This window comes from Antechinus flavipes, chromosome 2, assembly GCF_016432865.1.
Source record: "Antechinus flavipes isolate AdamAnt ecotype Samford, QLD, Australia chromosome 2, AdamAnt_v2, whole genome shotgun sequence".
NCBI lineage: Eukaryota > Metazoa > Chordata > Mammalia > Dasyuromorphia > Dasyuridae > Antechinus > Antechinus flavipes.
Genome location: NC_067399.1, coordinates 437,239,930 through 437,262,800, shown reverse-complemented (window position 1 = coordinate 437,262,800; position 22,871 = coordinate 437,239,930). Strand labels below are relative to the sequence as shown.

The 22,871-nt window shown below is 49.3% G+C and overlaps 1 protein-coding gene and 1 long non-coding RNA gene across 43 annotated transcripts in view; one reads left to right on the top strand and one right to left on the bottom strand.

Moving 5' to 3' along the window:
- The window catches only part of MGAT4B (alpha-1,3-mannosyl-glycoprotein 4-beta-N-acetylglucosaminyltransferase B), a 53,697-nt gene that overhangs the window by 3,284 nt on the left and 27,542 nt on the right, over positions 1–22,871 (bottom strand). Inside the window, exons 2-10 of one of the 2 annotated variants that reach the window (XM_051979106.1) lie at positions 14,712–14,897; positions 14,475–14,615; positions 14,185–14,318; positions 11,286–11,332; positions 9,529–9,642; positions 9,212–9,287; positions 8,753–8,867; positions 7,027–7,157; positions 4,291–4,395 (exon numbers count right to left, since the gene is read on the bottom strand). In XM_051979106.1, coding sequence (XP_051835066.1) covers positions 4,291–4,395; positions 7,027–7,157; positions 8,753–8,867; positions 9,212–9,287; positions 9,529–9,642; positions 11,286–11,332; positions 14,185–14,318; positions 14,475–14,615; positions 14,712–14,897 — 1,049 coding nt within the window. Of the gene's footprint in view, positions 1–4,290; positions 4,399–7,026; positions 7,158–8,752; positions 8,868–9,211; positions 9,288–9,528; positions 9,643–11,285; positions 11,333–14,184; positions 14,319–14,474; positions 14,616–14,711; positions 14,898–22,871 lie in introns of both variants that reach the window. The other variant, XM_051979105.1, reaches the window with a different exon arrangement.
- On the top strand, positions 4,436–7,020 carry LOC127550318 (uncharacterized). 41 transcript variants are annotated; one of them, XR_007950852.1, is made up of 7 exons: positions 4,447–4,514; positions 4,552–4,588; positions 4,663–4,773; positions 4,848–5,205; positions 5,243–5,353; positions 5,390–5,575; positions 5,776–7,020. It is a non-coding gene; the product is annotated as an uncharacterized LOC127550318 (long non-coding RNA). The 41 variants fall into 41 exon arrangements; XR_007950850.1 differs by having other exon boundaries at positions 4,436–4,662; positions 4,700–4,773; XR_007950854.1 differs by having other exon boundaries at positions 4,436–4,773; positions 4,848–4,884; positions 4,922–5,205.

Here is a 22,871-nt window from a genome sequence, read left to right as displayed (position 1 = left end):
ATATTACTAAATTTCTGATGTTGTGATTGGTTTTGCTGGATCTCCTCTTTCTCTGTGTGCTTCTCTCCCTCTTCCTTCCCCACTGTGTGTGTATGGGGGCTCTGATTCTCTTTCTCCCTCGCTCCCTCCCCTGTTTGTGTCTCTGTATCTCTTTCTCTCTGTGTGTCTCTCCCCCCTCCCCACACTCACTCTCAGAGGGGTAAGTGACTTGCGCAGGGTCCCACAGCTAGGACGTGTTAAGTGTCTGGGGTCACATTTGAACTCAGGTCCTCCTGACTTCAGGGCTGGTGCTCTAATCACTGCACCTCCTAGCTACTTCAAAATTATCTTTATTTTGATTTAAATTCTTTGTTAGTAGAGATGACTTTCTTAGGAGGACAGAGAAGGAAAAACAGGAGGAGATGCAGATGGTGTAAAAATAAGAGACACCAATAATTTCTGTTTAAAGGAAAGAGTTCTTGAAGGAGGTGCTCTGAGCTGAGCCTGGAATAGGACTCAAGGCTAGAGTTCCAAGAAGGGAGAAGGGTGTCCCAAGTGTGGAGAGCAGACATGGGACCTTCTGCGAGGAGAACGCCAGGTGGGCCCGCTCTGAGGAAGAGTTTAGTATCTTCATTCTGGGCAGAGGCTCAACCTCACTGTGAAACCAGAGAAAACGACTCCGGCGGCAATAAGGGCGTCCCGGGCTTCCTGAGGCATGGCGCGGTCGGATGTGGTCACCAGCAATATCAGCGTAGCGACCGCGTGGAGGGCGGCTTGGCGAGGGAGGCCGGGCCGCGTCGTTCTGGCCAGGGCTGGCTTCGGGAGCACGGGCACTGACCACAACACAGTCCTCCTGGCCGGGGACCCGGGGGACCCACTCCCCTCAGGCTGGGCCCGTAATGGCGGCCCCGCCCGTGTCCCCCAGTACGGCGCAGTGGCTGCTCCTGCGCCAGGGAAACGGCGGGACTTGCAGCTCACACCGCAGATGAACAGAAACCAGAGCGGACGACAGCACTCGGCCCTAGGCTGCTGCTGAGCTCAGGAGATCAACATCCACGGAAGAAGGACTCAAGGATTCATGTAAAGGAACCTAAAGGAGCTTTTATTCACCCAAATGTCTCCCCAGTGAGCGCCCTGGCCAGCCGCCACTGCTTTATGCTCTCAAAAAGATATAGAATTCATCTTTGATCTATAAGCAGTTAGATGGGGCAGTGGATAGGGTGCTGGACATAGAGTCAGAATCACATGAATTCAAACCCTTCCTCAGAGTCATTTAGCTTGTTTGCCTCAGTTTCCTCATCTGTAAAATGAGGATAACAAGTTCTACCTCCCGAGGTTGTTAGAAGGATGAATTGAGGTACAGGTAATGTGCAAACCTGAAAGTGCTGATGTCATGTCATGGGGTCGTAGTTAAGAGGTAGAAGGAATATTAGAAGTTACCTCATCCAGTCCCAACTGGTGGGGAAACAAAGATACAGAGAGCTGAATGGCCGACCGCCTCCTATCTCCTCCCTTTCCTGGCGGAACTCCTTTCCTGGCACTCTGCGATCCGGCCAGGCTGGCCTACTGCAACTTCCCTGATCACGACTCGATCTTCCATCTCCCTTTCTGACTGTGGAAGCCCGGAGGTCCGAGAGACCTTGGAGAGGATCTAATCTGTGACTACCCAAATCCAGCACAGCCTGGAACCCAAATGACCATCCGCTGTAAATGCAGAGTCTTGGTAAGGAAAGGTCAACAAAGACCCTCGGGCCTCAGTGTTCCCATGAGCCAAGCGCTGCCAAGTCCCCCACCTCTGCTGGAGAATGGAGTCTTAATGCCTGGCACTACCAACTGAAGGCCTAGGTTCTGAGTGACCAAATGGCCCAGAAGCAGAACCACCACAAAGGACAGAAAACCTAGCCAGGGACCCAAAGCTGGGGCTCTTTTCTCGGTGATTTGGCTTTCATTACCAGCAGACTCCAGTCCCGGGACTGAAAAGTCAGAATTCTTGGTTATTTGCTGTGCTACCTCCAACTTCAGCAGGCTTTGCGTGGCACCCTAACCCTTGCCAGGCCCCTGCTGTGTTATCCACTCTGTCCTTCACACCCTTATCCCGGCCTCAGTTCTATGGTGACGCCATCATATGATTTACAAAAGCTACTAACAATTGCTGAGGACGTCTGACAGTCTCAGATATAAACCGTGAGTGTCTGGGATGAGAGAAGTGAATAGTTCTGCTGTTCTCAACTGTGGTTAGACCTCTCTATTCTAATATAGAATTCTAAGGGTCACATCTTAAGGCTCAAATCCAGAGGACAATGTCTAGAATACTGAATAAATTAGAGACTGTGTGATACAAGGCTCATTTGAAGAAAATAAGGATTTTTAGTCTGGAGAAGAAAAGATTTTAGCAAGAAGAGAAGATAGCTATTTTCAAGTATCTGAAGGGTTATTCATAGACTTGTTCAGTCTGGTTACAAAAGGCACAAAAAGTATTGCTGGGCAGAAGCTGCAAAGACAATTTTTAGTTCAATATTGAATAAAAAAGGCTACTCCTCTCCCAAAGTGGAATGCAATCCTATAATAGGTGATGAGTTTCCCAGAAACAGGAATCTTCCAAGGAAGCTGGACAGCTGCTTGGCAGGAGGTTGTAGTAGGATTCTTTGCTTAGAAATAAGTTGAATTAGAATTTAGAGGTATCAAACTCATCGCCTCAAAGTGTGCCCTAACCAAATTTAAACACAATTGAGAAATGTTGAACAAAATACATAAAATATAATGTTAATTTGTGTTTTTTTAAGTCAACATGAGTCCAGCAGGGATCCATTTCTCTTTGAGTTTGACACCGTTGGGACTGGATGACCTTCAAGGATAATGTACAAACATTCATGACCAATTGTGAAACCCATGTGAGAAACCCATGTGAGTGACTGAACCAGGAAGAGAGGAGGAGCGGTCACCCAGACTTCAACACCTCGCCGCCTTGCCCCAAGACCACAGCAAACTTCCTCAGCTAGTTAGAAAGTCTAGGGTTTGGGGCAGTGGGTGCTTTTTCCTCACTGGAAAGCCAATGTAATGCCAGAAGAAGGCTAGGTCCCTAGTGTTTCCCTTCTTGCGAAAGATCGGGGGAAGGAGGAAGGATGAATCCAGCCGCAGGGTCTGGGTGGCCTCCTTTGGGCAGTCTCGCAGGGGAGACGGGCACGCCAGTCTCAGTCCCTTTTTGTGCTTTAAAAAAACATTCTCGATACAATTTGTTGACACAACACACTTCCCAACAAACACGTGACCCAGAAGTCAGTTTATCAATTATTAACCCAAAGGAGCGCGGCACCCTTTAACCGAATGCGCTCCTGACCCTGCTCCTGACCTCTGACCCCGGCGCGGAGTCTGATCCGGAGTGTGCTGCCTCTGCACAGCAGCTTTTCCTATTCACGCGTCGCCGGGCACGCCCTTTAGTTCTTTCTTTGGGTATGTCCGTGACTTCCTACACGCCTTCCTCGGTTTCTCTGAATTCTTCATGTTGCTGCTTCTTCGTGGCATCACCATACTCCGTTACCCCCCACCATCCATTCTCTAAGCGCTCTGCAGCCGGGGCAGGCTGTGCACACGGCTCTTTTCTGCCATCAGTACTTTCCCTGGTGGCTGTCAGGGCTGGGAGTGGGCTCTCCGGGTCACAGGGCGTGACCTCTGCAGCCCAACAGGAAAGCCCATTCACGCCCCACGGCAGAGAGGAGCCTCCTGCCTCCCGCAGCCTCTCCCACGGGGGCCTCCCCGGTCCTGGCTAACCGGTGGGTGGGAGTGTGTGAGCCCAGCTGGGCCCAGCACAATTCCTGCCAACCTCTAAGTGCCAGCCAAGGGCTTACTGACAGGGAAACAAGCTGCCTAGGGCCACACAGCTCCCAGGACTGGACACAGGGTCTCCCCAACACTCCCACTCTCTTCCCCGGGAGCCTGCATTCAAAGTGGGCGGGAGCCTGTGCCAGACAAGGTAAATGCTGGTGGAACGGGTGGGCTTTCCGCTGTGACCACAGAGGGAGCCCAAGGTCTGCCCCCGACCTTCCGCACCATCCTCAGCCCGGGCTGCAAAAGCTCTCCCCTTCTCCCACCGGCGGGCTTTCAAATACACAGGTGTGGCCACAGCGACCTCCAGCCCCAAATCCTCGACTCGGGCAGGGCCCCGCCCCGAGGAGCCGTCGCACCCCACGCCCCGCCCAAACGGGACTCCTGTCCGGCCCCTCCACAGTCTGGGTTTTCCTGCCTCTGGGGCCGACCGGACGGAACGAAGGAGACGGAGGCAAGAGTTACCACGGAAGAAAGGCAAAGGCGTACCTTGAGTTTCTGGATCTTGCCAGCCAGAGAGGAATGGGTGCCCACATGCTGGAAAAGCGAGGGCTTGAAGCGGATGCGGAGATTGGCCTTCTGTCGATCACAGTGCTTCTGGACAGAGAGAGAGGGAAAGTCAACCCCAGCCAGGGGAGGGGATAGACGGGGGGGGGGGGGGGGGGAATGAACACAGAGCAGGCGGGCAGGAAGGGGGGGCTGGTGTCACGGAGGTGAGAGGGGAAGGGCGAGGGGAAGGGCCCCACGGAGGTGAGAGGGGAAGGGCGAGGGGAAGGGCGCCATGGAGGTGAGAGGGGAAGGGCGAGGGGAAGGGCCCCACGGAGGTGAGAGGGGAAGGGCGAGGGGAAGGGCCCCACGGAGGTGAGAGGGGAAGGGCGAGGGGAAGGGCGCCATGGAGGTGAGAGGGGAAGGGCGAGGGGAAGGGCCCCACGGAGGTGAGAGGGGAAGGGCGAGGGGAAGGGCGCCATGGAGGTGAGAGGGGAAGGGCGAGGGGAAGGGCGTCATGGAGGTGAGAGGGGAAGGGCGAGGGGAAGGGCCCCACGGAGGTGAGAGGGGAAGGGCGAGGGGAAGGGCCCCACGGAGGTGAGAGGGGAAGGGCGAGGGGAAGGGCGCCATGGAGGTGAGAGGGGAAGGGCGAGGGGAAGGGCCCCACGGAGGTGAGAGGGGAAGGGCGAGGGGAAGGGCCCCACGGAGGTGAGAGGGGAAGGGCGAGGGGAAGGGCCCCACGGAGGTGAGAGGGGAAGGGCGAGGGGAAGGGCGCCACGGAGGTGAGAGGGGAAGGGCGAGGGGAAGGGCGCCATGGAGGTGAGAGGGGAAGGGCGCCACGGAGGTGAGAGGGGAAGGGCGAGGGGAAGGGCGCCATGGAGGTGAGAGGGGAAGGGCGAGGGGAAGGGCGCCATGGAGGTGAGAGGGAAAGGGCGAGGGGAAGGGCCCCACGGAGGTGAGAGGGGAAGGGCGAGGGGAAGGGCGCCATGGAGGTGAGAGGGGAAGGGCGAGGGGAAGGGCCCCACGGAGGTGAGAGGGGAAGGGCGAGGGGAAGGGCGCCATGGAGGTGAGAGGGGAAGGGCGAGGGGAAGGCCCCACGGAGGTGAGAGGGGAAGGGCGAGGGGAAGGGCGCCATGGAGGTGAGAGGGGAAGGGCGAGGGGAAGGGCGCCATGGAGGTGAGAGGGGAAGGGCGAGGGGAAGGGCCCCACCGAGGTAAGAGGGGAAGGGCCTCACGGAGGTGAGAGGGGAAGGGCGCCACGGAGGTGAGAGGGGAAGGGCGCCACGGAGGTGAGAGGGGAAGGGCGCCACGGAGGTGAGAGGGGAAGGGCCTCACAGAGGTGAGAGGGGAAGGGCGCCACGGAGGTGAGAGGGGAAGGGCGCCACGGAGGTGAGAGGGGAATCCTGTCACGGAGGTGAGAGGGGAATCCTGTCACGGAGGTGAGAGGGGAAGGGCGCCACAGAGGTGAGAGGGGAATCCTGTCACGGAGGTGAGAGGGGAAGGGCCCCACGGAGGTGAGAGGGGAAGGGCCTCACGGAGGTGAGAGGGGAAGGGCCTCACGGAGGTGAGAGGGGAAGGGCGCCACGGAGATGAGGGCGCTGGTGTCATGGAGGTGGTGGTGATGGCTGCCGCAGCAGGAGCAGTAATAGTGACAGCAGTAGTAGTAACTGGCAATTCCACAGAGCTTTAAAGCTTATAAAACACCTCACACATATTATCTGGTTTGACCCTCACAACAGCTCTCTGAAGCAGATGTAACAGGTACTGTATTTTTAGGATGAGAAAACAAAGTCTCTGGTAGGCTCACACAGCTTGTCAACATCAAAGGCAGGACTGGAAACCCCTTATCTTTGGGGGGAACCCGGAGACCCCGTCCCCTTGGTCCACAGTTCTATCCATTAAGCCACAATGCCTCTTGAAAAAAAAGTGGGGGTGGGCTGGATATGCAGTTAAACAGAGCAAAGGGGTGGGTGACGGGGACAACAAGCGGCTGGACGAGAGAGGGAATGGGTGAGCAGACAGACAGACAGCGCCGACCTGGAGAGTGGGACAGAAGAGTGGCCGGGGAGGAGACAGACACAGGACAGGCGGACACAGGCAGGGGACAAACAGAAGGGACAGATCAGGAGGCAGGCCAGTCACACAGACAGACCGCGCAAACACATCGATGGAGGGGCTGGCAGAAAGCTGAGCAGGACGCAGGTGACCTCCCAGGCGGCTGTGTACGCTCCGTCCCCACAGTGGGGGTGAGCTCAGTATTTCCAGGTCAGTCCTTTGGGGAAACCTGACCCACCCCTGCTTCTGGGACGGCAAAGAGGCTGGGACAGCCCCAGCTTGCGCTTCTTCACCTTCCCACATGACCCTTTGGTCCAGGCACTGGGTACGCGTGTCTCGCAGGCTCCCTAGTCCGGGATCAGGGAGGAATTCTGGAGACCGCGAATGGCTCAGGTGCCTTGGCCCAGGGTGCACGTGGCAACTCTGTATGGCAGAGAGTAATTATCCCAGACCTTATGTTCCCTGTTACAGGTAGGAGGCCTGGGCTACATGAACTCATCTGTAAAATGGGCAGGACAGCAGCACCTATTTCCCAGGGATTGTTGTGAGAATCAAATGGGGCAATGTTTGCCAACTTTAAAGAGGGCTATAAATCCCAGCTATTATGAAATCATGCCCACAAACAAGAGGGCAGAGGCGGGTGCTTCCTGGCAGAGAAGAGTGGGTCCCTCGCCCTCTTACTCACCGCATCCTTCTCTGGGTTGCAGACCTTCACCCACAGGATGTGGTCCAGAAGCCAATCAATTGGCTTGTCCCGGTAGAACATAAGGATGAACTCCACGATCAGGCTCAGATCCAGGGATTTGAACATCTTCCCTAAAGAGACCACCAACAGTGCCTGAGCTGGGGTGAGGGACAGAAAGGAGGCCAAGGGACAACAGGAGGAGTTGCGGAAAGGCAAAAATCAAGCTTTATGTAAGGAAAAACTTCCTAAAATTGTAGTGACAGGTTCCCCCCCTCTCCCCCAGCTCCTCAGGCAGAGTCTGGCTGACCGCTGTGGGAGCGGCCTCTGGAACCCCTTCCAATTCTGCAACGCTGCGATCGGGAGGGCCCGGGGTGGAGCTGGGCCAAGCAAGGAAGCCAGCTCCTCCCGACCCTTCCTGGGGTTCTGTGGAAGGAGGGGGCAGGAAGGAATTCTAGCACTTACTATGTGCCTGGCACTGTGTTAAGTGCATACAAATATTATCTCATGGGATCCTCACAACAATGGTTGTTACCTCGTTACCCCTTACATCATATTGTTGTTCAGGCATCCAGTCGTGTTCTACTCTCTGTGACCCCTCGGACCGTAATGCGCCAGTGCTCCCCATGGGGATTTCTGGGAGATTCTGGCAAAGTTTGCCATTTTCCCTCTCCAGTGGACACCACACATTATATTCCCGTGTTTCAGGCCGGGACTCTGGGCCCAGCACTTTGTCCACCATGCCACCAGCTGCCTCTGCATTACTGCTAATGCATGTGGTCTCCCCTGGTAGAAAGTGAGCTCTCTGAGCCCAGACTGTTCCTTTTTTGTCCTTGTATCCCCAGCAGGTAGTACAATGTCCAGTGCATAGTAGGCAATTAACTCATTATTATCGTTAGAATCATTTTCAGTTGCCTGTGGCTTTTTGTGACCCTTTTTAGGACTTTCTTAGCTAAAATATTGTAAATTTCCTTCTCTAGCTCATGTGACAGATGAGGAAACTGAGGCAAACAGGGTTAAGTGACATGCCCAGAGTCACACAGCTAGTTGGTGTCTAAGGCTCTCCTGAGTCCAAGCCCGATGCTCTATCCACTGAGCTAACTGACTGCTCCAGTTAGTTAATGCTCAATGATTGACTGACTGATTGAGGAACTATAGGGCCTGTGGGTCACTGCTGTCCCTCTGTATTTTGTCATTTTACTAGGCCATGAGCTCCTGGACACGAGCTTATTGACCCTGGTTGGCCCGGAACAAGAGTATGGCACACAGTCATGTGCTGAATTTGTAGCATCTTCAAGGACAGGATTCATGTGTCACTCCCGGGGCTCTCTGTGACTAGCAGATCCAGGGACTTCGGGAGCAAAGCCGGGCACAAACCCCGAGCAAAGGTTCACAGAGCTAGTCTGGAAGGTCTCGGACACCCCCTAGACCAATTTCCTTCATTTAACAGAAAGGAAACTGAGGTCCAAAGATATCGCACAGGTACATTTGACAGCTGGGATCTGAATTCAGGACTTAGCCCTCTTTTTACTGAACTATGAAATCAGGAGGAAGAAGAGAAAAGATGGAAAAAGGAAAAAGAAGAAAAGGAAGAGACCTGGAAGAAAAGAAGAGGAGGAGGCCTCTGAGTGCTGATCAACAGCCTTGACCCAGGCAAATGGGAGAAGCTAGGGGCGGGGTGGGGCAGGAGTGCTGGGCAGAACAGGGCAGGGGGACATGCACCTATTACCAATGAAACCAAGCTGGGAGAACTCCAGGATCATCCACTCCTCCGAGGGTTGCTGTAGAGCAAAATTCTTCATGGTGCTCAGGTAGTTGGGTTTGGCCACAATGTCATCCTCCAGCTGCGGGAGGGGAGGGGGGGGCTGAGAAGCTGACTCCCTCCATTCCCTTTCACCATGAGCCAGAATGGTGTGGGGGGATGAGTGGGGGTGGGGTGCTTATTCCCTGACCCCTGGCTCAGCCCCTGGCCTGCCTAGGGGCCATTTTGGGGGTCCCCATCCTGCCTCCCTAGCGGCAGGCTCGATACAAGGTCACATTCCAACACTGACATCCCCAGAACCTGAACCCTTCTCCAGAGTCTCCCCAGAAATCCCCTCCCCACCACACTTAACCCCAAGTAGATATGAACAAGAAGTGAAAGTCCTCCCCTTCCCCTGCCCTCCACCCAGCTCCCCAGGGTGCTGACCTGGACATAGTACATGCCCTTGGCCTGTGCGTACATCATCAAGAAACAGTAGTCCAGGTTCTGCTTGGTTCTCCACCTGGGGGAGAGGGACGTGGCCAGAAAGTCAGGGGCCCAGACCCTCACTCCCAGCAGGGGCCAAACCTGTTCTGGGTAATCCCATGATGGAGGAACTGTGTCCTGGGTTGGTGGGAGGGAGAGGGTATCTGATCGGGCTCAGGGTCAGCTCAGCTCCCTGCTGGGATCCCCAGGATGTACTTCCTCCCCATGCTACAGATGGGACAAGCACATGCAGGGGAATGATGGTTGGCATGGGTTACCTGACTCTTTCCTTGGGGTCCCCAAAGGACTCTCGGAGTCGAGAGAAGTCAGGATAAAAGTGTGGAGAAGGAGAGATGACTTCTAGGAGGCCAGAATGGATTTCAGTGGGGAACCTGGGAAGTGAATGAGAGAGGGAGTGGATCACAGATCAGGAACAGAAAGGAGCCTCGGAGGCCCCCTATCCCAACCCCTTTATTCTACATGTAAGGGCAGGTGACTTCCTCAGTCACACAGGTAGTAAGTGATAACAGCAGCAGCTCCTCTGACTTCCTACTGTGCGCCACTGAGGTGGGGGATCCGGTGGTCAGGGAGTACCTCTGCTCTGCGCTCCCTCCCCACTTCCCATCTAGCCCAGGAGGGGAGTCCTGAAAGGAAGAAGAGGCAGAAACTAGGGGATGGAGCCTCCTGGAAGGACCTCTGGTTCAATGTAAGCAGAGAGATGGGAAGCCTGGCCGACACCTCGTTACCTCCTCTGCCCCTCAGAAAAGCTCTAGGAGCGGGAGTCCTGGGGTTCCCAGCCCCAAAGAGGAGGTGGTGGGCAGGTGCCCCCTGATGATGTCAGCTAAAACATAACACCCCTAATTTTATAAAAGGGAACTACCTGTCCTCTTCAGAAGCAACCCGAAACAATGGCTGACAAGGCATGAGGGGGATGGGAGGATGCCAGGGGGGTCATGAGGAGCTGAGCAGGAAACAACGGGACCCCTTACCTACATGAAATCAGAACCCCAGGTTCGGAGAGCAGGGTGAAGCCAGATAAGTGGGCACCACCGCACCAGGCCCTGAGGCTTTGGCGAAGCCCTGATCCTAAGGGAAAGCCCTGAAGAGTGACTGGGCTCTGCTCCCACTTCTGCCACATTTCTCACAGAAAGCCATTCTGTGAGCCAACCCTGTTACCTGTGAACACTTTAAACCTGGGGCTCGGCCACAGTCAGGCAAGAAAGCTGATGTGAAAAGCATTTTGGAAAGGAAAGAAGGCTGTGCTGTGATCAATGAATTATAAAGGATGGCTGGGGGAGAGGTGAGTAAGTGAGAGAGAGAGAGAGAGAGAGAGAGAGAAAGAGAGAGAGAACGAGAGAACACAGTTATGGACCATATGCAGTCAGATTTTTTTATATGTTAATTTTGGTGATATTTTTTCTTCTCATTTTCTTTTAAAAAATTATTTGTTATATAGGATAGATTTCTAGGAAGGGAAGAAATACAGGGAGAAATTTGGGCAATGTAAAAACAGAGGATATCCATAAAAATCTATTTTTTAAAAAAAGAAATGGAAGGAGAGAAGATGATGGGAAGCGAAGTCAAGAAAACACTGGTCCTTTCTCCTACATTGAACCCTGCCTGAGACCCAGCCTAAGGTACGTTACAGCAGGGACAGCTCTATTTTGGGAGGTCAACAAATCAACTTCAAGATCATTTTTGTGGCTGGGTCTTCCCTGACCCAAATGATTCTTTCTCAAGGTATTTTTGAAGATTTCCCTTTTTCAGTGGGGCAGACTTCGCTTCTTACAAATTCTTGTCACATACTAATATCTATTACCGTAACCTCAGGACAACTTGTGGGCTCTTGATCTCACCTCAAATTCTGCCCCCAAGCTTAGTTCTAGGCCAGTTCTAAATATAGTCCTAGAGCTGCAGCTGAAGGGGGCTGAATACTCAGAGATCTAGGAAGGAGATGGAAAATGAGAGGGTCCCAGCCAGAGATGCGCCCTGTGCCCCTCATTCCCATGAGTATCAAGGGGCTGTCACTACTTACAAGGCCTTGATGTTCTCCGTCACCCCCATCGTGTACTGGGTATCTGTCTGTGAACAAAGACCAAACAGTCTGAGTCCTATACCCTTTCCCCCTGAGTGGGGGACCCCCCCCAAAGTGCCTGAAAGACCAAGCCACACAGAATCACAGGCTGACTCATCCGGATAGACCTCCTTTCTTCAACACCCTTTCTCCCAAGTTGGCCACCCCATTGCCCCTCCTGCCAACACAGAAATATAGTTCAAAGGATGTAAAGTCTTAAATTTTATTTGGGAAAGAACTGAAAAGCCAGAAATAGTCAATACTACTTGTCACAGAATCAAAGATTTAGAGGTAAAAGGGATGTAAGAGGTATAAACCCCTAATTTTCATATAAACTAAGGCCCAATTTAAGTGATTTGCCCAAAGTCATAGAAGTTGCATGTCCCATGGCTGGGATTTGAAATTGGATTTTCTCCAAGTCTAGTGTTCTTCCTACTGTACCATGTCATCAGTCCACCTGAGGGGTGGCTAGAGAAGTCTTCTGGAATCATAAGCAAGAGCTCTTTTTTGTGGTGCAAACAATTGAAAATTGAGAGGATGCCCATAAACTGGGGAATGGCTAAACAAATTGTGGCATATAATTGTGATGGAATACTGTTGTTCTATAGGAAATGGTGAGCAAGATGATCTCAGAAAAACCCTGGAAAGACTTCACATGAATTGATGCTGAATAAAGTGAGCAAAACCAGCAGAACTTTGATCAGTGACAGCAACATTGCATGATGATCAACTATGATAGACTTAGCTATTCTTAGCAATACAGAGATCCAAGATAATTCCAAGGGACTCATTTTGGGAAATGCCATCCATATCCAGAGAGAAAGTATGGAGTCTAAAGGCAGATTGCAGCATGCTACTAATGTCATTTTTTTTCTTTCTCATGGTTTTTCCCTTTTGTTCTGATTCTTCTTTCACAAGATTACTAATATTTATCATGAATTTATCATGATTGTACATATATAACCTATATCAGATGTTATCTTGGGAAGGGGAAGGAAGAAAGAGGAGAAAAATTTGGAATTCAAAAGCTCACAAAAATGAACATTGAAAACTATCTTGACATGTAATTGGGAAAAATAAAATACTATTAAGGCAAAAATTTTAAATTTAAAAAAAATTTAAAGCAAAAGAAAAATAAAGTTACGAGCAAGAGGAAGGAAGGATAAAGAAGGGAGAAGTTCAATGCTTGCAAGCTTAGGGATAAATGCCAAAGAGGAAACACTGCTCAGCTGAAGATTTGCTCTATCCCCTCACAGCCAACAGGAAGGCTCTTCAAACATGAAAGAGTGGGACAAAGGCTATAAAGAAGGAACTATGGCCTGCAGGAAATGAGAATGAGGGTCTTGAAAGGGGATGTTTCATTTTCACCTTTGTATCCTTATTCCTGATATATGCCTTATAAATATCTCACACTTAACTAATTATAAGAGACTAAGCAAGTCACCCATTGGTTTGTCTCTGTTTCTTCAAATGTAAAATGAGAATAACAACACCTACCTCAAAATATTGTTGTGAGAGATGAAATGAGGGAAATAAAGAAATAACTATAAAAAAGCACAATGGCTGATACATAATGGGTGCTATATAAATGCTTATTCCTTTCTCTTCCCTCCCATCTAACTGGCTGACTGATTGGCTTACCCAGCTACTCTCGAGGAGATCAAGATTCAGAGATCAAAGAAACAATATCCAAGATCCTAAAAGAACTCAAAGATGACATCACTGAGTCCCTGTGACAAAGTCTTTGAGGAATCATGGGGAACAAGACTAGAGATGGACAACTACTGTGCTTTTTTTTTTTTAATTTTAAGTAGTATTTTATTTCTCCCAATATATAGATAGTTTTCAATATTCAGCTTTGCAAAACCTTGTGTCCCAAATTTTTCTCCTTCCCTTTTCTCCTTCCTCAAAACAGCAAGCAATCTTTTAATATGTAATTCTTTTAAACTTAATTCCACATTCATCATGCTATTGTTTATTTTTAAAAATAATAATAAATAAATATATATATGCATTTTTTTTAAGGACCTAGGGATTTTAGTAACTACAAGTTTGATATGACAACACTGTTATTTACAAATTTATTTATTTACCAAAAAAAAAAGCAAATTTAATTTTATCCTTTATTAATTGTAGCAATCTGGTAAACAGAAAAAGGGAAGTGCTAGCCTCCTTGTACTCTGTCCTGATCAGATCACATTTTGAGTTCTATAGTTCATTTTGGGGTACCATATTTCAAAAGAGACATTACAAATGGGGAGACCTCTGACCAAACCCTGAGCCCCCCCTCAGTGTCTGCTTCAGCCGCCTTGGGGGCCCCTAGAACAAACTCCACTCTTCACGTGCGTGGCAGGCCACCCCCTCACCGAGGAGCCCGAAGCCTGTCAGTCTCCCCTCTCAGACTGAACCAGTTTTACCGGGCTTCTCACAGCCACAGGTGAGAGCTGTGACCCGCAGGCACCGCGGGTGGGTTAAGCAGCCCTCACCCCCAGAAGGGCTGGTCCTCCCAAACCCCGGGCCCTGGACAGCACTGGGAGCAGGGGACAGAGGAGTTCAGAAGCTGCCTCTCAGACCGGCTGGCCGCGTGACCTGTCACGCACATCACTCAGGCCCTTATTAAAGGCTTGCTGACTGATTCTGTCTACTAGTCCTAGCTCGAAAGAAGAGCTCGGGGCCCAGAGCCTGTAGGAAGAAAAAGCCCTGGACGAGGAAGGTGAGGCTCCCCCAGCAGGGGGTCCCCGAGGGGGCCAAGGCCTCGGAGCCCCCAGACTCTGCCCCCTGGGCCTGCACACCCCGGGAACACTCACGCTCTCAGATACCTGCCCTCTCCCCAGGCCTGATAGCACCGTGTCCCCCTCACCTCAGCAATCAGCACCACAATGACCGTGTCCTCCTTCTCCTGGGCGCTGAGCTCCGAGATGAGCGAGTGCAGTGTGTCCGTCAGGTACGAGTGCACTTCCCGCCGAACACTCGGGATGCCCATCACAATGGACACTGCAGTGGCCCAGGAACCGGGGCTTAGGGCTCCCCTGGCCTCTGGCCCCCAGATGCTTTCCCTTCCCACCCCGGCCCTAGTCCCTGGGCCAGCATCCCTAGAATCCTGCTCTCCTTCTCCACCCAGTCTCCCTCAGATCGCCCAGCACCCACTACCTCCGGTGCGGCCCTGGCCCACGTGCAGGGCTGGCTGGAGGCTGCTCTCCTTGGACAGCAGGTGAGGCAGGTGGTGGAAGACAGTGGGCAGGTGCATCACATGCTTGTGGGTGACGTTCCACAGCTTCAGCCTAGTGTCCTCTGGGATGAAGGGCGGGAAGGAAGGTGGCTCAGACCCAGGCTCCCCTTCCTGCCTGGGCCTCTCAGCCCCTGCCCAGGAGCCCCTCACCCACTCACCAGACAGGTGTCCCCAGGTCCGGTTGCTGTCCACGTCCCGCAGGGCCTGCTTCTCTGACACGGCCCTCTTGATCTCATCCAACACCAGGTTCAGCTCCTTGGAGCGCTTGAGGCTCTCCTGCTCTGCAGCGTGTAGGCGGTCACGGAGGGCCAAGAACTCCCGCTGATACACCTCTGCCGAGTCACCTGCAGGGCACAGAGGACCCCACAGGTGTCAAGCAGTGCAGGCAGACCCACAGGCTGAGGGGCTTCCTGGCTGGCCTCTGGGCCAGCATCACCATGTTCACTCCCTCCCAACTGGAAACCTGGACCCCCCTCCCCGGTTAGACCTGGACTCAGACCCAGCTTTGGACTTTTTTTGCCCCGATCCAGGGTTCTACAATATTTCAGCGGTCTCTACGCATCTCAGCCAGACTGCTGTCCCTCTAGTAACCCTACACTTGCCACCCCTTTGAGCTTCCCCACTTAGAATATAAGCTGTTTGAGGGCAGGGACCTTATTTGTTTGTGTGTGTATTGCCAGGGCTTGACACAGTGCCTGGCACATAGCAAACACTTGATAAATGCTTATTATTCAAATCACTTAGATATGAACATCTGGCTTCCCTTCCCCTCTCCCCTTTAAATTTCAAGGTTCAAGTTCCTTAAGGGCAGAAATTGGATCATGTTGTTTTTTATCCCTAGCACATAGTCAGGTGCCTAATAAATGCTTGTTGATTGATTCCCTCCCCCAACTGTACTCTACAGTAACTTGACTTTGTATTTATGACTCATACTCTCAAAAAAAAGGCTCCAACAGATTTTCCTCTCTTCTCCACAAAGTGCCTCACATCTGTCCCTTGCTACCCCCTCCTACTCCACACCTTCACTGGCCCCTCCCCTGGTCTATTATAATAGCCTTCTAACTGGCACCTCAACCTCCAAACACTCCCCCAGCTTCCTACAGCTCATCTCTGGTCCCTTCACCAGCCACTCTGAAGCCCCAAGAGCTTCTTCTCTGCCTACAATCCCTTTTTCTGGCTAAGAAGGCCTCCCAGAGTCTGGCCCAACATACCTGCCCCACCTTATCTCAGTCTGCCCACGCACACAGGGACGTTTATAAAGCAAGTTACCTACATGACCTCATTAGAAGTACTTTTATTATCTGGCTCCAGATAGTATTATCTGGATTTTACAGTCTATGCTTCAGGAGAAGTGGGCTCTTCTGCATATCCCCTGCCTCTTCCTATATTGTGCCAGGAGTATGGGAGAGCCCCTGCCTCTCATTTATCCAAGTTGTCCCATCCCATCCTTCAAGACTCTCCCCAGTCACTAGGGTCCAGAAAGGCCCACTTCACAAGTCCCAGCCACTCCAGACCTCACGGATCTCTGCTTTCCCTCAACTTTTTCTGCATTTGACAATCATAGCAACCATGGTAATCCCGTTTGTACGGAGCATTTGACAAAGCTTATCTCATTTTATCCTCAAACTACCTGAAAAACAGGTGCTGTCATTATTCCCATCTTCCAGGTGAGTCACACAATGTGGCACTTGTCTTGGTTCTGTACTTTCCCTCTGTGACTTATCCAACCTACATGATGAGTTTCTGGAGGGCAGGAACCAGGTAGGCCTTACTCAACAACTAGTCTTAATCTCCCACATCAATTCAGGGACAGGTAAACAACTGAGTTCATTTCACTTCAATACAATAAATATTTGTTAAGCAACAGTCAAGTATTTCCAAGACCCACCTCTGACATATATTACCCATGTGACTCTAGAACAAGTAAGTCAGTTTCTTTGGGTCTCAGTTTCTTCATGTGTAAAATGAACTGGTTGGACTAGAAAGCTTCTGAAGGCCCTTCCAGCCTCAGACTTATAGCTTTTTTTTCTTCATGATTTAAAAAAAATGTTTATTAAAGCTTTTGATTTTCAAAATATATGGTTAGATAATTTTCAACATTCACCCTTGAAAAATCTTGTGTTCCAAAATTTTCCTTCCCTTCCCTCCACCTCCTCTCTTAGATGGTAAGTAATTCAACATATGTTAAACATGTGCAATTCTATACATATTTCCACAATTATTGTGCTGCACAAGAAATATCAGACCAAAAAGGAAAAAAATGAGAAAAAAAACAAAATGCAAGTAAACAATAACAGTAAAGTGAAAATACAATGTTGTGATCCACATTTAGCCCCCACAGTCCTCTCTATGGTTGAAGATGGCTCTATCACTGGAACTGTCCTCAATCATCTCATTGTTGAAAAGAGCCATATCCATCAGAGTTGATAATCTTGTTGCTGTGTACAATGACCTCCTGGTTGTGCTCATTTCACCTAGTCTCAGTTCATATAAGTCTCTCCAGACCTTTCTGAAATCATCCCACTGGTCATTTCTTACAGAACAATAATATTCATATATCACAATTTATTCAGCCATTCTCCAGTTGATGAGCATCCAATCCATTTCCAGTTTCTTGCCACTACAAACAGGGCTGCCACAAACATTTTTGCACATGTGGGTCCCTTTCCCTCCTTTAAGATCTCTTTGGGATATAAACCCAGTAGTAACACTGATGGATCAAAGGGTATGCACAGTTTGATAATGCTTGGAGCGTTGCTCTCCAGAATGGTTGGATCAGTTCACAACTCCACCAACAATGTATTAATGTCCCAGTTTTCCCACATCCATCCAGACCTACTACATCTTTGCTTTTTTGTGTGTGTCCCAATGCTTAGCTCCAGGCACAAAGCAGGTAATTATGAATGTTTATTGACTGACTATCCAAGCACCTACTAATCTGTTCTAGGTGCTAAGAGTATCAAGACAAGAATAAAACTCTTAAGTACTTGATAGTCTGCCCATAACGTACAGTTTTACCCAAATAAGTATAGGATAGGGAAAGTTGAAAGAGAAGAGGGAGAATTGACAATAGGGAGCTTCAGGGAAGGTTTTGGGGAAGCAATGGTACTGGCCTAGAGACTTAAGAAAAGCAAGAACTCTGACTAAAGGAATTTAGGGTTGAATAGAGCTCATTTTGGACTAGAACAAAATCAGGGAGGTGGAAGGTATGCTTACAAAGAAAGCCAATTGTAGTCAAGCTGGGCTGGGAAAGAGAATGTTTTAAAGGGAGGAGTGTGATAGGAAGATGGAGGTACACGGGGCTTAAGGGCCAGGCCAAGGAGATCTGGTTTCCTGCCGGAGCTGGTTTGTGAGTAGGGGAATGAAAGGCAGAACCTTGGCTTAAGAGGATTATTTGCCCTCCTGAGTGGAGGATGGAGAGTACTAAGCTAAGGCAAGGAGAACAGCTGGGAAGTTGTTGCAACAGTCCAGGAGAAAGCTGATGAGGGCTCAAACTGGAATCTTGGCCACATGAGCGGAGAGAAGGGGCTATAGATGAAAGATACATGGAGTTAGAACTAAAAATAACTTGGCAGCCAACTGGCTACGGGAGAGGGAAGGAGAAACAGGTCAAGGATAACTCTGAGGTTACAAAGTGAGATTACTAGTTCCCTCAACAGAAATGCTGAAGGTTGGAAGAGGGGTCCTTCATCTGAATCCTGCTCTGAACATGTTCACAGATTCTCACTAAGTATCTATTGGTTGATTTTCCAAAAATGTGACAAGCTCATGGCAGTCAATGACAATTTAATTCAGACAATAAACATTCATTAGTTTATTATGTAGACCACCTGATTTGAAGCTGGAAAGGGGCCCTCAGAACATAGGCTATTAAGAATTGAAAGAGACATTAGGATGCAGAATGACAGAGCTGGAAAGGCCTTTACAACATGGAATGCAAGAGCTAGAAGCCACCTTAGAATATACAATGTCAAGGCTGGAAGGGGCTTCAAACAGAGATCATTAGAGCTGAATGGAGGCTTGGATGTCACCTAGTCCAAGTCCATAATTTTATAAATAGGAAGCCAAGCTCAGAGAGAATTGATTTCCAAGATCCCACATTAAGTTTATGCAGAGCCAGGTCCCCTACTCCATATTCATTCTTCTTTCCATTGTACCACATGCTCTGATTTATTTTGGACTTTAAAAAATCATTTGTTTTTAACATTCATTTAAAAATTTTTTTTGAATTCCAAATTTTCTCCTTTCCTACTCCAATTAATTTTAAAAGCTGTTTGAAAAAAATCATTTTTTTAAAGGAATTCCAAGTTTCTCTGTGTAATCATAAAAAAAAAATACTAAACCCAACTGATGTCATGAAACGTCCTAGTAATCTACTAATCTACTTTAACAAAAGTTCCACCTGACAAGAGTGTTAACCTGGATATATGCACCCTGTAAGACCACAGAGCATAAGCCTGGGGATTACTGGAGTCTCTGAGCAGATTTTTGTAGGGGGGGATGCGTAGTATGGTATAATGAAAAACTATACCATACTACAGTGAAAAATTGATTTTAGATTCAGGAAGAATTCCATTCAAATCCTGGCTCAGAAACTTACTAGCTATGTGATCTTAGCAAGCTACTGAACATCTCTGAGCCTCAGTTTCCTCATCTATAAAATGAGGATGTTAGACTCAATGGCCTTCAAAGTCCCTTTAAGCTTTATTTAAGTCTGTGCTCCGATAATTCTTTGTTCTTGCCATCTCTACTGAGAAAAAAAATTCCTCCTTGCTTGTAGAAAAAAATCACTAGCTTTTCCAGCATTTCCTAAAGGCATTCCTCTATTCCTGGGGTCTCTACTGTATTGCAGCTTGGAGCCTTCTGTCCCCAGATCAAGGGGCATAAAGACCTAATGGCTCTGCCCCACTTAAGTTCCCCCTATGTCAAGGGCAGGATCTAAACACACCGATAATAATATTTGTCAAGCACATGGTAAACAAGAAGCATTTTAATTAGAAATGACAATTGTGAGTATTCTACTTAACACTACTAAATAGAGATGGCAAATTTGGGCTTGGATCAGGCTTCAAATCCTACCCCATATTTATTCTATGTCTGACTCATCCTTCCAACACTCAGCAGCCATGGAAGGCTGGCTGGCTGGCTTGCTGTAGAAGCTAATTTCCTGAACTGTATTAATACCTGCAGCTCTCAATTTCCTCATCAGTTAAGTAGGAGTATTAATACCTGCAGCTCAAACAAGATGATATAGGTCAAGTGTTTTAAGAACTTCACAATGCTAGGTTAATTTTCTTATTATTCCTATTTGGCTTTTAAAAAGCCCTTCACAATCTGGCTCCAGCCCATCTTTGCAGACTGACTTCACATTATTCCTCTTCATACACTATGATCCAGCCAAACCGGCCAGTTAGCTGTTCCCCATCTTCCAAACCCATGACTTTGCACAGACGGCCCCCCAGGTAATGAGTCAATAAACATTTACAAAGTGCCTACTATGTGCCAGGCACTGCGCTGAGCATGGGATCCGATGGCAGACAAAAGCCAATCCATCTCTCAAAAAGGAGACAATATGCCAACAACTATGGACAAACAAATTATATGGTATATAAGATGAACTGGAAATAGTCAACAGAGTTAGATCACTGGGCATTACAGGGCTCTGGACAGGCTTCCAGAAAGGGGATTTAGTTGAGACTTGAGGGAAACCAGAGGGTGGAGGACAAAGTCTGGCAGGAGGTGGGGTCCGGCCAGGAAAACTCCCCAGAGACAGGAGAGAAGTGTCTTGTTCAAGGAGGAGCAAGGAGGCCAGAGAACTTTATATTTGATTCTGGAGGTGATTGGAAACCATTGGAGTTACTAGCTGTGTGATCTTTAACATCTTATTTAACATCTCTGTGCCTCAGTTTCCTCATCTGTAAAATGAGGGGGTTGGATTCAGTGGTCTCCAAAGTCCCTTCAAGTTTTATTTCCCTTTAAAATCCCTTGTTCTCACTATCTCTACTAAAAGAAAAAAAAAATCCCCACCTTGGAAAGAAACCACTAGCTTTTCCAGCATTTCCTAAGGGCTCTCCTCTATTCTAAAAACCCTTAGCAGTCTCCAACGAGTTGCTCAAATAGGCCAGTTACACTGACATGAACTTTGGGAAGATCAGTCTGCCGGAGCGGAGGGTGGGCTGGAAGAGCGGGAGACCATGCAGGGGCAGCTGCCTGAAACACCCCCTCCTCAGCTCAAATATTCCATTCTCCAGAGAGTCCCCCTTACCCCCCAGCTGTGGGGCCTCCCTGTCCCCAGCACTGTTCTACATACATTTGTTTAACTTCCTTCACTTAAGTGGCTCCTCCATCAGCCTTGTGGTTCCTCCATCAGCCTTCGAGCTCCTCGGCGGCCAGGATGCTTTCTCTGAAGTACAGCTAGTCAGCACCCAGTGCCCACCGCGGCCCACCCAGGCCCACCAGGCTCCAGCCAGGCCTGCGGACCCTAAGCTCCTTGAGGGCAGGGACACTCATTTCTGTCTTCCTATCCCCAGTGCCCCAGGCCTGTTGCATTCATGTTCTCAGTGTTAGCCCACTGTGTTTGTGGTTACCCAACATGAGTCACCAGGCCAGAAGCGGGGGAAGGGGGTGCAGGGAGAAAGAGAGGGGGCCACTGCAAGAAAAAGTACGGCTGAGTGGTATGGTGGGTGAGGCTTCTGCACGGAACCAAATGGTGAAGCTTTACCTGGTTCAATTTTCTCCCCTTAGAATAGGAATAGGGGTGTGCATTGAGAAGCAAAGGTGGTCCTAATGAAGGAATTCTGAAAGGAGGGCTGGTAAGCAGGGTTGCCCTGGAAACCAGAAAGCTCCAGGTCAAATCCCACCTTTGACAGTCATTAACTATAAGCCCACAGGCAAGACACTTAACTCATTTTTCTCATCTTTAAAAGCGGGAACCAAAACCTGTAGTGCCCCCATGGCCCTGATTCTGTGGGGACCAGATGTTTGGGAAGCACTTTGGGGAACTTTTAAGCGTTTCTATGTTGCTGCTGTTGTCTCTGGGATAGGGCTGGGGTGGAGGAGTCTTCCAGATCAAGAAATTCACTTTTAAGTTACCCAATTTTGGTGGGGAAGGGAGCCACAGAGCAGATTCAGGGGGAGAATCATGCAACTCACAGGTATTCGCAAGGTCAAGCGGAACAATATCAAGTGCTACTGTGGAGGTGTTTCAGTCATGTCTATTTCCTTTGGGGGTTTTCTTGGCAAAGACATTGGGGGCTTACCATTTCCTTCTACAGCCCATTCTATACATCGGAAAGCTGAGGCAGACAGAATTAAGTGCCCTGGAGGGCACAGCTAGTAAGAGTATGAGGCCCGTTAGAACTCGGGTCTTCCCAACTCCTGCCTGCCATTCTATCCACTGTACCACTAGCCTTACTGATGCCAGCTCTTATCGTGATTACTGAAGTCAAACAGAAAGCTGACCTTTCCAAAGGGCAGTTCGGGGGTCCCCAAAGTTGCCCCCACACTGCTCCCTCTTCCCTGAGATCCTTCAACCCTGGGACCCAGAGTCTGCACTAGCCAGGCCCAAACGTCTAGAGAAGCAGTTTATTTTAACCTTAAACTAGGGTGAAATACAACTCCCCCTTTGCTGGAAAAATGGGGACTCTGGGTATGGGAGCTTCTACATACTGCCAGACAACTGAAGGATGGCAATGAGGTTTAAAGGAAAGAACACTGGAATTTAAATCAAAGAAGCTAGATTCAAATCCTGCCTCTGCCTTTTAATCAATAAGTGAATAAGGTCACATTTATGATCTTAGACCTCGATTTCTTCACTTGCAAAGTGAAAGGAGAGAATTAGATGGTTTCTCAGAGTCCTTTCCTCTGAGAGCCGATATACTATTTGTTTGGGTTTTTTTCTTTATTAAAAAGGAGACTACACAGGAGGGAAGAATATTCTAAGAAATGACTCTAGTTGTAAAAAATAAAAATAAATTAACATGCTATGTGGTAAATAGTAGAAGAGAGGGTGGAAAAAAGCTGCTGTAGATCCCTAGTCCCAAACACTAAGTTTTATAAGGGGGAGTGGAGGAGTAGATGAGGAAGGGGATTTTACAGGAAATAACACAGGGTCTTAAGGGAGAATTTGCTGATCCCAGCCAACCTCTCTGAACATCCTGTTTTGCTGCATCTGTTGCATGTTTTTATTCTTGTTTTAAGGGACTAAGTAATAAAAATTCCTTTTTTTAGCTTCAGCTTGGACAGGCAGATGGGAGGAACTTTTAAACAATAATAGCTGAAATTATTACACTTTAAGGCTTTAAAAAACAGATCTGTTT